The sequence below is a fragment of the Artemia franciscana genome, chromosome 17, assembly GCF_032884065.1.
Source record: "Artemia franciscana chromosome 17, ASM3288406v1, whole genome shotgun sequence".
NCBI classification, from domain to species: domain Eukaryota; kingdom Metazoa; phylum Arthropoda; class Branchiopoda; order Anostraca; family Artemiidae; genus Artemia; species Artemia franciscana.
In genome coordinates this window covers 2,575,434-2,589,320 of record NC_088879.1, presented here as the reverse complement: position 1 = coordinate 2,589,320, position 13,887 = coordinate 2,575,434, and the positions used below count along the sequence as shown (strand labels likewise).

At 34.3% G+C, this 13,887-nt stretch overlaps 1 protein-coding gene across 2 annotated transcripts in view; it reads left to right on the top strand.

Moving 5' to 3' along the window:
• LOC136037684 (uncharacterized) overlaps positions 1-8,055 on the top strand; it is a 79,747-nt gene extending 71,692 nt beyond the window's left edge. For both annotated transcript variants that reach the window (XM_065720435.1, XM_065720436.1), the window contains exon 4: positions 4,986-8,055. In XM_065720435.1, coding sequence (XP_065576507.1) covers positions 4,986-5,134 — 149 coding nt within the window. In that variant the 3' untranslated portion in view covers positions 5,135-8,055. The remainder of the gene's footprint in view (positions 1-4,985) is intronic.
• The last annotated feature ends 5,832 nt before the right edge of the window (positions 8,056-13,887 follow it).

Here is a 13,887-nt window from a genome sequence, read left to right as displayed (position 1 = left end):
TTTTGTATGATCATTAAGAAATCCTTGCCCCATCCCTACAATTTTGTAAATTTGTGCCTCTGGACAAAATTAGATTAAAAGTTAATTAAGATGAAGTAGAACAAATGTACAGGGAATAGGCTTTTTACTTAAAAAAAAATACTGAAAAAAAACTTTTTTTTCATAAAAAATTATCTCATACAAACTGTTGTTCATGGTCATTCGGTTTTTGATATGGACATATTTGAATAATCATTGAGCAAGTTAAGAGCCGACTCCACAGGAATTCTCAATTAGCCATTAATATTTAGTAAAGTAATTAGATGAAATGATTAATGACTTCCTCGACAAGGACGAACAATATTTCAGGAAGGATTACACCCTTGAAGGCAAAGCCGATCAGTCAGTGATCTGACTCTGCTATACCGAACTTTTTTGTGCTATATAGACCTTTTGGGTGCTGGATCTAAGTTCAAAGTTTGGCTTCTATCCCAACCGATTTTCAAGTTGACGCACCAGCTGTCTAGATAAATCAGTGGCTTTTAGAAGTTTAATGACTTCCTTGGTATACATAAAAAAAAAGTTATTCAAGAAGGATTAGATGTTTGAAAACAATGAGCAAAAAATTGCAAATATAGGTCAATTATAAGAAAAAATGGGCCGTGTGGGAGATTGTCTCCGTGGTACAAGGTCAAATTTATTTTCCATGAAATAATCTTTAGACTCTGAAAACAAAAGAACTCAATATTTTGGGACTGCTTTATTTATTTTTTATGCTCCAATAAATATGAACTGAACTAGTTTAAATTATTTGCGTCAACTGTTAACTCCAACCACCTACTCAAGCTCCATCCTTCTGAATTTAACTTTGGTAAATTCAGTATGATCGGGATAAGTAGTCCAGAGCATCGGAAAAATTTAAGTCATTATTAGGTAATGACATATTTTAAAGTTGCTTTTTAATTATTGAATTTTATGTAAATGTCTTGTTAGTTTTATTTGAGAAACCTTTTTCCCTGATACCCAAGCATACTATACTGATTTTACTATATTATAAGAGCTATAGCACTAACTGAAAAAAACTATCTAATTTATTTTTGCACATATGGTTTAAGGCATACTCAGAATGTGATTTAACTAATGCCGAATTCATTCATTATTAGATTATTTTGTTGGGCGGTTCTGACTAGTTCAGATAGGAAACGTTAAATCATAGCATAGTTTTTCTCTATATAGCTAAGGAATGATAATCGAGCTCCCTTATTGGCTGGCTTAAAAAAAACATGATGAATTGAACTTGAGTGCTGAAAGTTAGCTAAATATTATTGTGAATGGCCCTTCAAACACCCAAAAGCTTTTCCAATGGTTTTTAGTGTACCCAATAGTGACTATGATAATCACTGAATAATTTAGTTGAAGAAAATGTCAATTTGTTTCATTTTCAGTTGGAAACAATGACTGTAGACTGGTTGAGTAATTTTTTAGCGTTTTGCCATTGATAGCAACCTGGGGGTTTTAGCATCCTTTTATATTTACCTGTATCTCCATCTATGGCCGGCAAATGGTCATGTAGCTGAAATATTCGGTTATAAAAGAGAATGGCCACTGTCATGTCTCCATCTTGGGCTAATTCTGCCAGATCATTAAAATATAGTGTTGGGTGTGGTTTTTCGGTTTTTCATGAGAACAAATAAAAATGTGTTTTTCAAAATTTACGGGGTAAGACATTTTCGTTTTTTTATGGGATTACCCAAACGACAAAGGGAATTACCCCCTGCTTCGAAGTGGATTGTATTTAGTTGTCACGAGTCTATATTGTAAACTTTATTTTGTGATAAATTTGTGTTCTGTTGTTGCTTCGCTTTCAAATCACGTGCGTTGACTAAAACAGTTTTCGGTAAAAGCATCAACTTACCCCAGAGGAAAGGTCAGCCATAAATGTATTTGGTTAGTTTCTATTTATATGCGCTTTTTCTCCTCAGGGAAACGTCTGGTAGTCTTTGGTAAGGCAATGTTACTGGCTATATATTATCCTGTGTGAATTGCTAAATTATTTTCACTGTTTTGCGCAGTCATCAACCAACGACAAAATCAGTATGTCCTTTTTTTAGTTGTCAAAATATCGGTCATAAACAACGATCATTGGTTAGAATATTCTCTTTTATGCAGTGCTAAACTATTTTTATTGGTTTTTTGAAATTATCAACTAAAGACAAAATATGTTCTGCTTTTTTGTATATAATTTTTTTAGGTGAAATACTGACTGCAAGTAGCAACCACTGATCGGAATACTCCTCCTTCTTGCAGTGCTAGGACATTTTTATAATTTTGTGCAATCACCAACTAAAGACAAAATATGTGCACTATACTTGTTTTTTTATGTACTTTTTTCTGAAATTTTAACCAAAAATAGCATATATTACTTAAAATATTCTCCCTTGTGCAGTGCTAAAACATTTTTACTGTTTTGCGCAATCATCAACTGAAGACAAAATATGTGCTCTACAATTGTGCTTTCTCATACATACTACTTTAAGTAAAATATTAACCATAAATAGCAATCATTAATTAGAAGAGTGTCCCTCGGGCGGTTCTAGAATATTTTATTCATTAACTTAAGAGAAAATGTGTGCTCTATAATTGTATTTTTAAGGTGATGAAATACTGGCCGTAAATAGCAAACCCCTACAGGGATCCTATATTTAATTAAATAAAAAAAAACTAGTTTTTTTAACTCAGAGTAGGACCGACATTAAAACTTAAAACGAACAGAAATTACTCCGTGTATGAAAGGGGCTGTTCCCTTCTCAACGCCCCGCTCTTTACGCTAAAGTTTAACTCCTTCTCTCGATTCTACTTTATTAAACAGTAAAAAACTTTACCGTAAAGAGCGGGGCGTTGAGAAGGGAATGGCCCCTTTCATACACGGAGTAATTGCTGTTCGTTTTAAATTTTAACGTCGCTCCTTACTTTCAGTTAAAAAACTAGTTTTTTTTTATTTAATTTCTGAACATTTTTGAATTAATGCATGTTTGATTTTGGCTCTCCGCACATAAATTATTAAAATGAAATTTGCATATTAATTCTTGTTTTGGCTTGAACGCTTTCTCTTAGTTTTGATCAGACGATTTTGAGAAATAAGGGGTGAGGGAGGAAGCTTAGTTGCCCTCCAATTTTTTGGTTACTTAAAAAGGTAACGAGAACTTTTAATTTTTAACGAACATTTTTATTAGTAAAAAATATACGTAAATTAAGAAATAACTGTAATTTAAGTGTAAGAATTATATTAACTATATATTAACTATAAGAATTCATATTTATATTATGTATATGAGGGGGTTTGTCCCCTCGTTAATACCTCGCTCTTTAGCCTACACTATAGCTTAAGTTTTGTCCTAATTCTTTAAGAATTAGAACCTCTGAATCAGAAAGGCCGTAGAATAAATAGTTGAAATTACTAAAAATACTTTAGCATGAAGAGCGAGGTATTTAGGAGGAGAAGAACCACTCATATGCGTAATAGTCTCTGTTCGTTTGAAGTTTTAATGCTGCTTCTTACTTTCAGTTGAAAAAAACTTCTCATGTTTATTTTTTGATTTTTTAAATAGTAATGCTAGAAAATCTTGCGCCCCCTTCATTGAATTTCTCTTCCCTCATGGTGTATTCCTCCACGGAAAGATCCTGCCACATAGCCCCCTCTCGTAAAACCCCCCAACCAAAAAACCTCTGAAAACGTCTGTACACTTCCCAATAACCATTACTGTATGTAAACACTGGTCAAAATTTGTAACTTGCACCCCCTCCACCGGGGACTGTGGGGGAGTAAGTCATCCCCAAAGACATAGATATTATAGTTTTCGACTATGTTGAACAAAATGGCGATCTCAAAATTTTGATCCGTTGACTTTGGGAAAAAATGAGCGGGGGAGGGGGTCTAGGTGCCCTCCTAGCTTTTCATTTCCGTTAGAATGAGCCCTCTTGCGACATTCCAGGACCAATTGGTCGGTACGACGACCCCTGGAAAAAAAAAACAAACAAATAAACACGCACCCGTGATCGGTCTTCTGGCAAAAAATACAAAGTTCCACATTTTTGTAGATAGGAGCTTGAAAATTTTGCAACAGGGTTCTTCAGTACGCTGAATGCGATGGTGTGATTTTCGTTAAGATTCTATGACTTTTAGGGGGTGTTTCCCCCTATTTCCCAAAATACGGCAAATTTTCTCAGGCGCGCAACTTTTGATGACAAAGACTAAATTTGATGAGACTTGTATACTTAAAATCAGCATGAAAATCCGATTCTTTTGATGTATCTTTTAGTATAAAAATATCGTTTTTTAAAGTTTCGTTTACTATTGAGCCGGGTCGCTCCTTACTACAGTTCGTTACCACGAACTGTAGTATAAAACCAAAATACTTTATTTAAAAGAGCAGAAAAAATATTACACGAAACAACTATAGTACAATCTAAATCAGTATTGGAGTAAAACTGGAGAAGGAGCCAGCGTTCATCCCTCTGGAAATTCCTCCGTGGAAAATTCCCTCCGTTTAAAATCCCCTGTAAAGTTTTTCCTCCACAAGAATACCCCCTACCTTGGAAAACTTTTCCCCCGCAGAAAATTTTCACCCAGAAAATCTCCCCCCCCCCCTGAAAACTTCCTTCCATGGAGCCGCCCATCGATGGCCACCCGCCGGAAGTCACTTTAACCAGTTGGGTCTTCGACGATTTAACATGGGAAGATAGGGATTAAAAAAGGTACCACCAGCGCAAATTGAAGGAGGAACTGTAGACCCCTCCCCCCAAAAAAAAGACAAAATTATACGCCCCTATATTTTATGTATTTTTTTTATATAGTTAAAACAGTGAAAAATCTTTGCCTCTTCCCCTATGTTTCTGTGAATTGGCATCTCTGATTGCTATCATTGGCGGTGCTAGAATATTTTTACTAATCTGTGCAATCAGTAATTTAAAACAAAATGTATGCTCTATAATTGTTTTTTTTTAAGGTGATGAAATACTGGCCGTAAATAGCAAACCACTCCAGGGATTAAGCCATTCAGAAGCTATTTCCGTCTTCAAAGAGGTTAGGTCAGGAACCTTGATCTTACATATCGGAAGAAGGGCGAATAAACTCCCTCAGATGACACCATCTTAATAAGATTTAGAAAAGTGTAATTTCGTTAATCAGTGCTGACATATTTATGGTTTCACCTTTGCAATTTTTGTTGTTTATTGTGTTTTTAACCTTGATCTTTTGAATTTTATGGAACTAAAGTGTCACAAGAATCAGGTCACAAAACAAACTTTGGAAATTTTGGCGAATAGTTTCAACGTTCAGTTATCAGTTGACTAATAAGCAAAATGAAATCGAAAATCAGCCACCCATCGATGACCACCCGCAGGAAGCCACTTTAACCAGTTGTGTCTTCGACGATTATACACGGGTAGATAGGGATTAAAAAAGGTACCACCAGCGCAAATTGAAGGAGGAACTGTAGATCCCCCTCCCAAAAAAGACAAAATTATACACCCCTATATTTTATGTGTTTTTTTCTAGTTAAAACACTGAATAATCTTTGCCCCCTCCCCTATGTTTCTGTGAATTGGCATCTCTGATTGCTATCATTAATACTTTTACGTCCGGCAATTCCATTCAAAAAGTAGGAAATTCTTATGAAAATTTAAAGGAAAAGGAAAGATAATTGATCTAGGCATCTGCAATATTATAGTATTAAATCTAGAATTCCTCTATAAGTAAAAATTAATCAGAAGTTTTTGTTTTCAAGAACTGATTTATGTCACAACCCTATCTGTACAAGGTAGGACTAGGCTAGTTTGGGAAAATCTTGGAAAGTTGAGTAGGTTTGTTGACTTTAAGCTGATAGGCCATCTGGTGGTAAAACCTTCTTTCTTTACCCTCCTCTATATTTTATATAACTGAAAAGACAAGTGCACATTAGTTTAGGTAGGCTAAAAAAAGGAAAACAAGACCATGCGCTAGATAGCGCTGATAAGTTTTCTTTTTGACACTAGTACCAGTCTAAACTCTTGTAAGAATCCCATATTTTTGGCCATATGCCAGAATAATAGCATCGGCTAATATTGACTTTAAACTCAGTAACTCGTTATCTTAATATTTGTTCTCTTTCTCTGAAGTAAAGCTTTTGTAGATTATTTCAATCCCTTAGTGCTATACCGATCTAATCGAACATTCTTTTTCTGCCAACAGCAAGGCGCAATTCATAGAATAATGTTTGAACTCCAAAACATTTGAGGATTAACACTAAACAGAAAATTAGATATTTAAAACGACCAAAAAACCGTTAAAGATCGAAAACACGTCAATTATGTTTTTATTTTGAATTAATATCTAATCATATTCAAATATAAAAAGGAAGAGCTATTTTTCGGCTTTTAGATTTAGGTTCCAATCAAGGCCGTAACCTGGAGGCTAGGGGGTTTGAATCCCCCTAGTTTTGGTCTGCCTCGTAAAAATGCATATAAAAAATTTTTGATGCGGTTTTTAAATTTTTTTTCCACTTGCCCCCTCAAACCTCTCCCCACATCTAGAAAAAAATCCCGAATATCTCGTTGTTTCAAATAAAGATAAATTCCTAGTTAAATATCAAGATACACTCCTGTGTAATCAGCTGATGTATTCACAATGAAAATCAAAATCCTAACTCCTATAATTTTTAGCTTCCAAGATGATGGCAATAGTTACACGTTGTTTTCAACCTATAGTTAAAGGTTGGTTGTGAAGACAAAATCTAATTTTCGCATTTGCCAATTTTCACTTTCACATTAATGTCAGAAATATGCTGCAATGTAAAATAGATAAAAATAGACATGGCTCAAAACCATTTCTAATGCGTCATTATTTCATTGTTCTTTAAAAATGTTTAACTTTTGGTAATAAAAAGCCTAGCTAAAAAAAGACGTGTCAAATAGTTCAGACACTTCAAAAACAAATATTGATATTATATATTGTCGTTATTTCGTTATTTTTTCTGTATATTACCTTTATGAGTATGATATTGCAAGTTTCTCTTGAGAAACTAAAAGCCTATGCCAAATTATGCTGTAAAAAGAGTGGAAAGAACGAGAAAAATCTTACGACTTTTTTTTCATTATTTTTCAAATATATATATATATATATATATATATATATATATATATATATATATATATATATATATATATATATGTATATGTATATATAGTTTTTTATATAAACGTATTGTTCCTGATGATAGAACGGGATTTCAGCTGTGGCTTTGTGTTGTTGTTTTTTTTTTTAATTCATTAATTTGGCCTTTTTTTTCTTCACATTTTCTTGCATTTTTGAAAATTCTTTACTTTGACATCAATTTTTTTTACACATTTTCCCGTTGTTTTTGTTTCCCCAGAAGAAAACTGCTTGGAATCTTATTTTCCAAATCGATAATGCTTTAATCATCGACTATACAATCTATTGTATCGACTTGTGAGATTACTTCTTCAGCAACAGGACATATGTGCCAGGAGGTGGTACACATGTTGTTTTTTGGAGGTGAGGGGAGGTGTTTAAAAACATGCAAAAATACACTATTTATGTAGAGATTATAGAGAATTTATGGGTAAACTTTAAAAATATCAGGGTTTCAGGGAACAGAGGTCATGCTCCAACAGGACCCCTTCGTCTCTGTGTACCTCCCTGAGCTGATTTATTTTAGACAATTTTTGAGAAGGCTAAATTTTCCAACAGAGCCAAACGTTGAGTTGCTAATCGTTCTTGTTGAATAAAGTTTATTTATTTATTTAAAAACATATTAAAATTTGTTGCAAAGAATTCATAATAAGTATCTGTAATTAGAATGTTTTTCAGCTCAAAATTTACATATCTGTTTTTTTTACCACGTGGCATAGGCTAAGGCGAGGCCTCCAAAATATAAAATGTGCTATAGCTGGTATTTTAGTTTATATCCGGTAATATGTACATTAGCTCAAAAGAAGTATATTATATGAGATCTCATATTATTGTGTTTTTATGTTGTTTATGTTTGTTTTGTTATCGAAATAAACATTTTTTCTTTATTTGTAGTTTATGCTAGTTTAAATTGAATTAGGGGCTTTGTACAATTGATTTCCTTTGTTCTAGGAGTCTTTCATTTGGAGGCATATTTTAAGACAAAGCGGGCAGCATAGGTGTTTAGAAGGCGGAAATAAAAATTCCCTTCCTGTTGAAATGACGAATTATGACCTGACAAACCATATTTGGTGTTTTAGCCTCCCTCTCCCGATATATTTTTTTTAATTTTTAACGCAAGTCGAGTTGAGTGGAATAGCAGTCCTTCTCAGATGTAAGACAACCATTTTTTTGTCGGGAAAAAATAAACGGTACCTATCATTCCCTTTCGTTATCATTGTTATACAAAGTTCCACTTTAGAGTAAAGAGAGAGGTCAAAAAGGTTGGTAGCTCTCTCATATTTTGCCGTTTCGAAACCAGACAGTTGGTGGTAAGTAGTGGTGTCGATAAGGGAGGGGGTGGGGTCAAGGGGGCAGGTGCCTCCCCCCCCCAATTTGTAAAAAAACTTTAATTTATTATTTAGCTTTAAAACTGTTGCTCGTTTTAAATGTCCAATTCGCATTTTATTTTGAACATATTTTTTTTTAATTGATCGTTTATCATTTTTAACATAAGAAAAATGAAAAAATAGCGGTCCATTACACTTCTTAATATGTTCCACCTTTTAAACCTTACCATCAAGTAAAAATGTGAGCCTAGTTAATGGAAAAACTGAAAAATATTCTAAACTTTCTGTTTTGCCACATTTGCTCTGGACAATTTTTTCTCTTATATTTAAGGTGCTTTTACTTTCTAAAATCTGTCAGTTCAATTTTAGATTCTCTTGTTTTAAAACTTTCAAAAGTGGAAATGAGTACAACCTCTACATCTGTAATTAGGACAGAAATGGAATCATTGAAGAATAAGAGGGGAGATATACAGTGAATATAATTTCCTGAGTGATTAAATAAAAAAAACAAGTTTTTTAAAATTAAAGTAAGGAGCGACATTAAAACTTAAAACGAACAGAAATTGCTCCGTATATGAAAGGGGCTTTTCCTTCTCAACGCCCCGCTCTTTACGGTAAAGTTTGACTCTTTCTCTTAACTCTACATTTTAAAGCAGTAAAAAACTTTAGCGTAGAGAGCGGGGCGTTGAGAAGAAAAAGCCCCTTTCATATACGGAGTAATTTCTGTTCGTTTTAAGTTTTAATGTCGCTCCTTACTCTCATTTAAAAAAACTTGTTTTTTTATTTAATTTCTGAACGTTTTTGAATCAATGCATGTTTTGATTTTGGCTCTCCGCAGAGGAATAACTAAAGCGAAATGTGTATATTTTTTTTTTTGCTAAATTACTTTCTCATAATTTTGATCGAATGATTTTGAGAAAGAAGTGGGGGAGGAAGCCTAGTTGCCCTCCGATTTTCGGTTAATTAAAAAGGCAACTAGAACTTTTATTTTTTTACGAATCTTTTTATAAGTAAAAGATATACGTAACTTATAAATTAGCTTACGTAAAGAACTTTTGTATTCTCATGTTTTTATTACATATATGAGGGGGGTTCGCCCCCTCGTCAGTACCTCGCTCTTTACACTAAAGCTTAAATTTTGTCCCAGTTCATTAAGAATGACCCCTGAATCACAAAAGCCGCAGAACAAATACTTGAAATTACTAAAAATACTTTAGCGTAAAGAGCGAGGTATTAGGAGGAGGTGAGCCCCTCATATGGGTAATAATTTCTGTTCGTTTTAAGTTTTAATGCTGCTGCTTACGTCCAGCTGAAAAAAAAACTTTTTCATATTTATTTTTTCATTGTTTTTTTTTTTAAGTAATGCTAGTAAATCCTGCGCTCCCTTCATGGAAGTTTTCTTCCACCATGACAAATTCCTCGATGGAACGTTCCCCCAGCATATCCCCCTCTTCTCAACCCCTGCCTCCAACCAAAAAATCCTCCTGAAAACGCCTGTACACTTCCCAATAACCATTACTATATGTAAGCACTGGTCAAAGTTTTGAACTTGTAGCCCCTCCCACGGGGACTGTGGGGGAGTAAGTCGTCCCCAAAGACATAGTTATAAGGTTTTTCGACTACGCTGAAGAAAATGGCTATCTCAGAATTTTGATCTGTTGACTTTGGGAAAATAATTAGCGTGGGAGGGGGCTTAGGTGCCCTCCAGTTTTTTGGTCACTTAAAAAGGGCACTAGAACTTTTCATTTCCGTTAGAACGAGCCCTCTCGCAAAATTCTAGGACAACTGGGTCGATACGATCACCCCTGGGAAAAAAAAAACAAACAAATAAATAAACACGCATCCGTGATCTGCCTTCTGGCAAAAAATATAAATTCCACATTTTTGTAGATAGGAGCTTGAAACTTCTACAGTAAGGTTCTCTGATACGCTGAATCTGATGATGTCATTTTCGTTAAGATTCTATGACTTTTAGGGGGCGTTTCCCCTATTTTCTGAAATAACGCAAATTTTCTCAGGCTCGTAACTTTTGATGGGTAAGACTAAACGTGATGAAACTTATATATTTAAAATCAGCATTAAAATGTGATTCTTTTGATGTAGCTATTGGTACCAAAATTCCATTTTTTAGAGTTTGGTTACAATTGAGCCGGGTCGCTCCTTAGTACAGTTCGTTACCACGAACTGTTTGATAAAGAAATCACTGAAAAAGAAAATAAAACTTTGAGCTTTTTGCAATGATATTTGTACTATAACTAGGTAGGCCAAATTGGTTGTAGTTTGATCATGGAATTGGGTAGAGGGGGATCCGCTCCAGGAATCTCTCAATTGTTTTGATTTTTATTTTCAATATTTAATTAAACTCCGATTCTCTTATTTATTATTGGAGTACCTAATAAGCACTGATAATAATAGCTAACCTAAGCTCCAAATTCTATTATTTATAATTCAAACGCCTAACAAGCGACGAAAACATCCTATCCCCTACGTTCCGGATTCACATACTAATCCATAAATGTAGAACTGTGTCTCTGTATAATATCATGCTGACTTGTTGCTTGCTATTTACACTTTTCTAAATATTTCTTTTAACCAGCTCCAAAAAATTGACATAAATGTGCTAAATATTATGACTGAAATTAGTCGCATTTCACACAACGCCAGTGCCACTCGTGAGACATTTATCTAACCATCAGCAACCTGATGTCTGCTGACAAGAGTATAAATTAAATTAGAACAAAATATGTATTATTCTCTTTTTCTATTGTTATCAGTTTTATTTTGCTGCACCAGGAGATCGAGCTTTGATTGTGAAGGGAATTATAAACACAAAAACGATATTAAGTGTAACCCCCCACCGGAAATGTATATCCCCCATACCCTGATTTACACCAGCAAAACATATGTGTAACTTTTATAGAATTAGTTGTGTTTTTTTTGCAAAGATACAAAGGGGAAGTTAATTTTCAAACTGTAGGAGTCAATTTTTTCTTCCAACTGGCATACCAGGCAATTTTTGATTAATTTAAGGTTTCTGCCGCAATGATGCCAAGATTTGGTCAGATTTTCTGGATATACTTTGTCAAACAACGCCAAACGGATAAGATAATAATTCTAACTTGCTTTTTGAATACTTTCAAATTTTAAACACGGTCTATATTTAAATTTGGCAATATATCACAATATAATGTTACACAATCTGTGGTAATACTTTGACTTATTATATATCTTTACTTAGAGAGTGCTATTGCGCTGCGTACGGTTTTTGTTTGGGCCTTCCTGATATCAGTGCTATCAGTGATATCAGCCCACTGATATCAGTGCTATTTATTAATATAAATCGGCGAAACCAACAAAAAAATCAATTTAATAAAACATCATAAATAATCTTTCAATAAATCACGTATATTAAACGTTTAGTACAACAGATTAAATCTTGATCAGTCAAAATCCATTCAAAATTACGAGCAAATGAATAACGCGATACACAGGGCTATTAGAAAAGAGCTTAGTTCAAATATGAGACTGAGCATCCTGTGTTTGCAATATGACTGGGGGAAGTGGACAGGGGATATGTACTCCAGCATTAGTGGTGAATCTGGCTGAAATCTTGTTTATACTATAATATTGTCGTCTGCAGCAGCTCAATGCTGTCAATTTTAGCAAAAGTACTTTTATTTATGAATTTAGTGCAATTTAGTGCACCAGTTAAATTAGTGCAATTAAATAAGCAAAAGTGCAAATTAAATAAGTATTAGTGCAATTTATCAATTTAGTGCACCAGTACTTTTATTTATGATTATTCAATGCGTGTTTATGATGTATTGCGCAATGTTTTAATATTCATCAATTAGCGTGTTTGTTAAATAGTTACTTTTTTCACCTGGTGGCCAGTGAATAATAACTCATGCTAGTGGCACTTGAAGCTCAAAAGACAAACATTTTGAAATCGTAATACCTGCAGTAAGAAATGCTTTCCTAAAGATACATACAGTCTATACAAAATAAGATTTAAATATAGCCAATAATCTGTCAGCTTCATTTAATTGAGCTACTTCATTTGAGGTCATCTTAAATACTTCCCAGAGGCGTAGACTCGCGCATCAGCTTTTAGGGAGGAGAGGAAAGTGCATTTTACGCCAAGTTTTATATATTTCACTGAGTCTTCAGATAAATGGTGGAAAATTTTTAAGAGTAGCTTAAAAGGTAACACCCATGTGCTTTATGAAGGAAGGTAGGAGAGAGTTATCCTTAATAAAAGATTTTTCGAAAAAATTCTCTTGAAAAACGTGAAAATGAGGAACCTAAAATTCTTTTTATTCCCTTGTCCCTCAGAAATATTTTAAGGGGTGCACTGATACAGTGTAACGATCAGCAAAATCCAATGTTTATATCGATTTTAAATATGCAAAATTTATGGATTTTAAATGTGCTCGTCAAAAGTTATTAGCATTAGGGGAAAAAATGGGCGTAAAAAACATTCCCGAAAAGAAGCACGATCTTGACGAAAATTATACAACTTGTATGAAAACCCTACTGTCTGCTAAAATATAATATTTTATTTTTTCCAAAGATGAGTTTTTGTTGTTGTTTGCTGTTGTTGTTTTTTTGGGAGGGTGGTGTATGGAGCAAGTAGTGGTAGATCTATTGGTGAATCTCGAGCAAGACGGTCCATATCCGGATGGTCAGGGGCCGTGGGATATATAACAATTTCTTTCTCCATATTATCGGGGGGACTGCCCTTCCGACGACGCTCATGAGTAGGTCGATTAAACAGGCTAGTTCAAAAGAACATTTTAAGCTCTGATGGCCTTTTCAGTAACAAAGGAGATCTTGCCACCACAAAATGCTATATTTATCATTTTCAATCGCAAAGTACCAATTTCAGCCCAAATAGGGCCGAATGAATATTATGAGAAATTTATGAGAGTTTTTTGAAGGATGTTTATACAGCCTCTCTCATAGCCTAATTTTCATAGGCTGTACATTTTTTGCTGCAACATTCGTCCCTGAACACACATGTAGTACGTCCAGAATGAACCCTTAGTGTAAGCTCTTTATCCAATGAAACTAACGGTTATAGAGGGCCGCGGAGTTGCGTATCAGCTATGGAGATAGAAACCAGAAAGTCCTCTTATGAGTAGAGGGGAACACCTCTGGCCACTAACCAGTGCTTTAGGCCCGTATTTTCAAACTTCCCATAGATACTTCCGATGGATTATGCGGACATTCAGATGAATATAGATATATCCTCTGATCTCCCTTCATTTCACAGAATATATGCACGGACGAACAAATCATGAAGAATACACTTATGGGTCTGTGGAGGAGAGGGGCTTTTGTTTCAAAGAGGAAACGAAAGTTTATTTAGGAATAGGTTATTTTACTTTC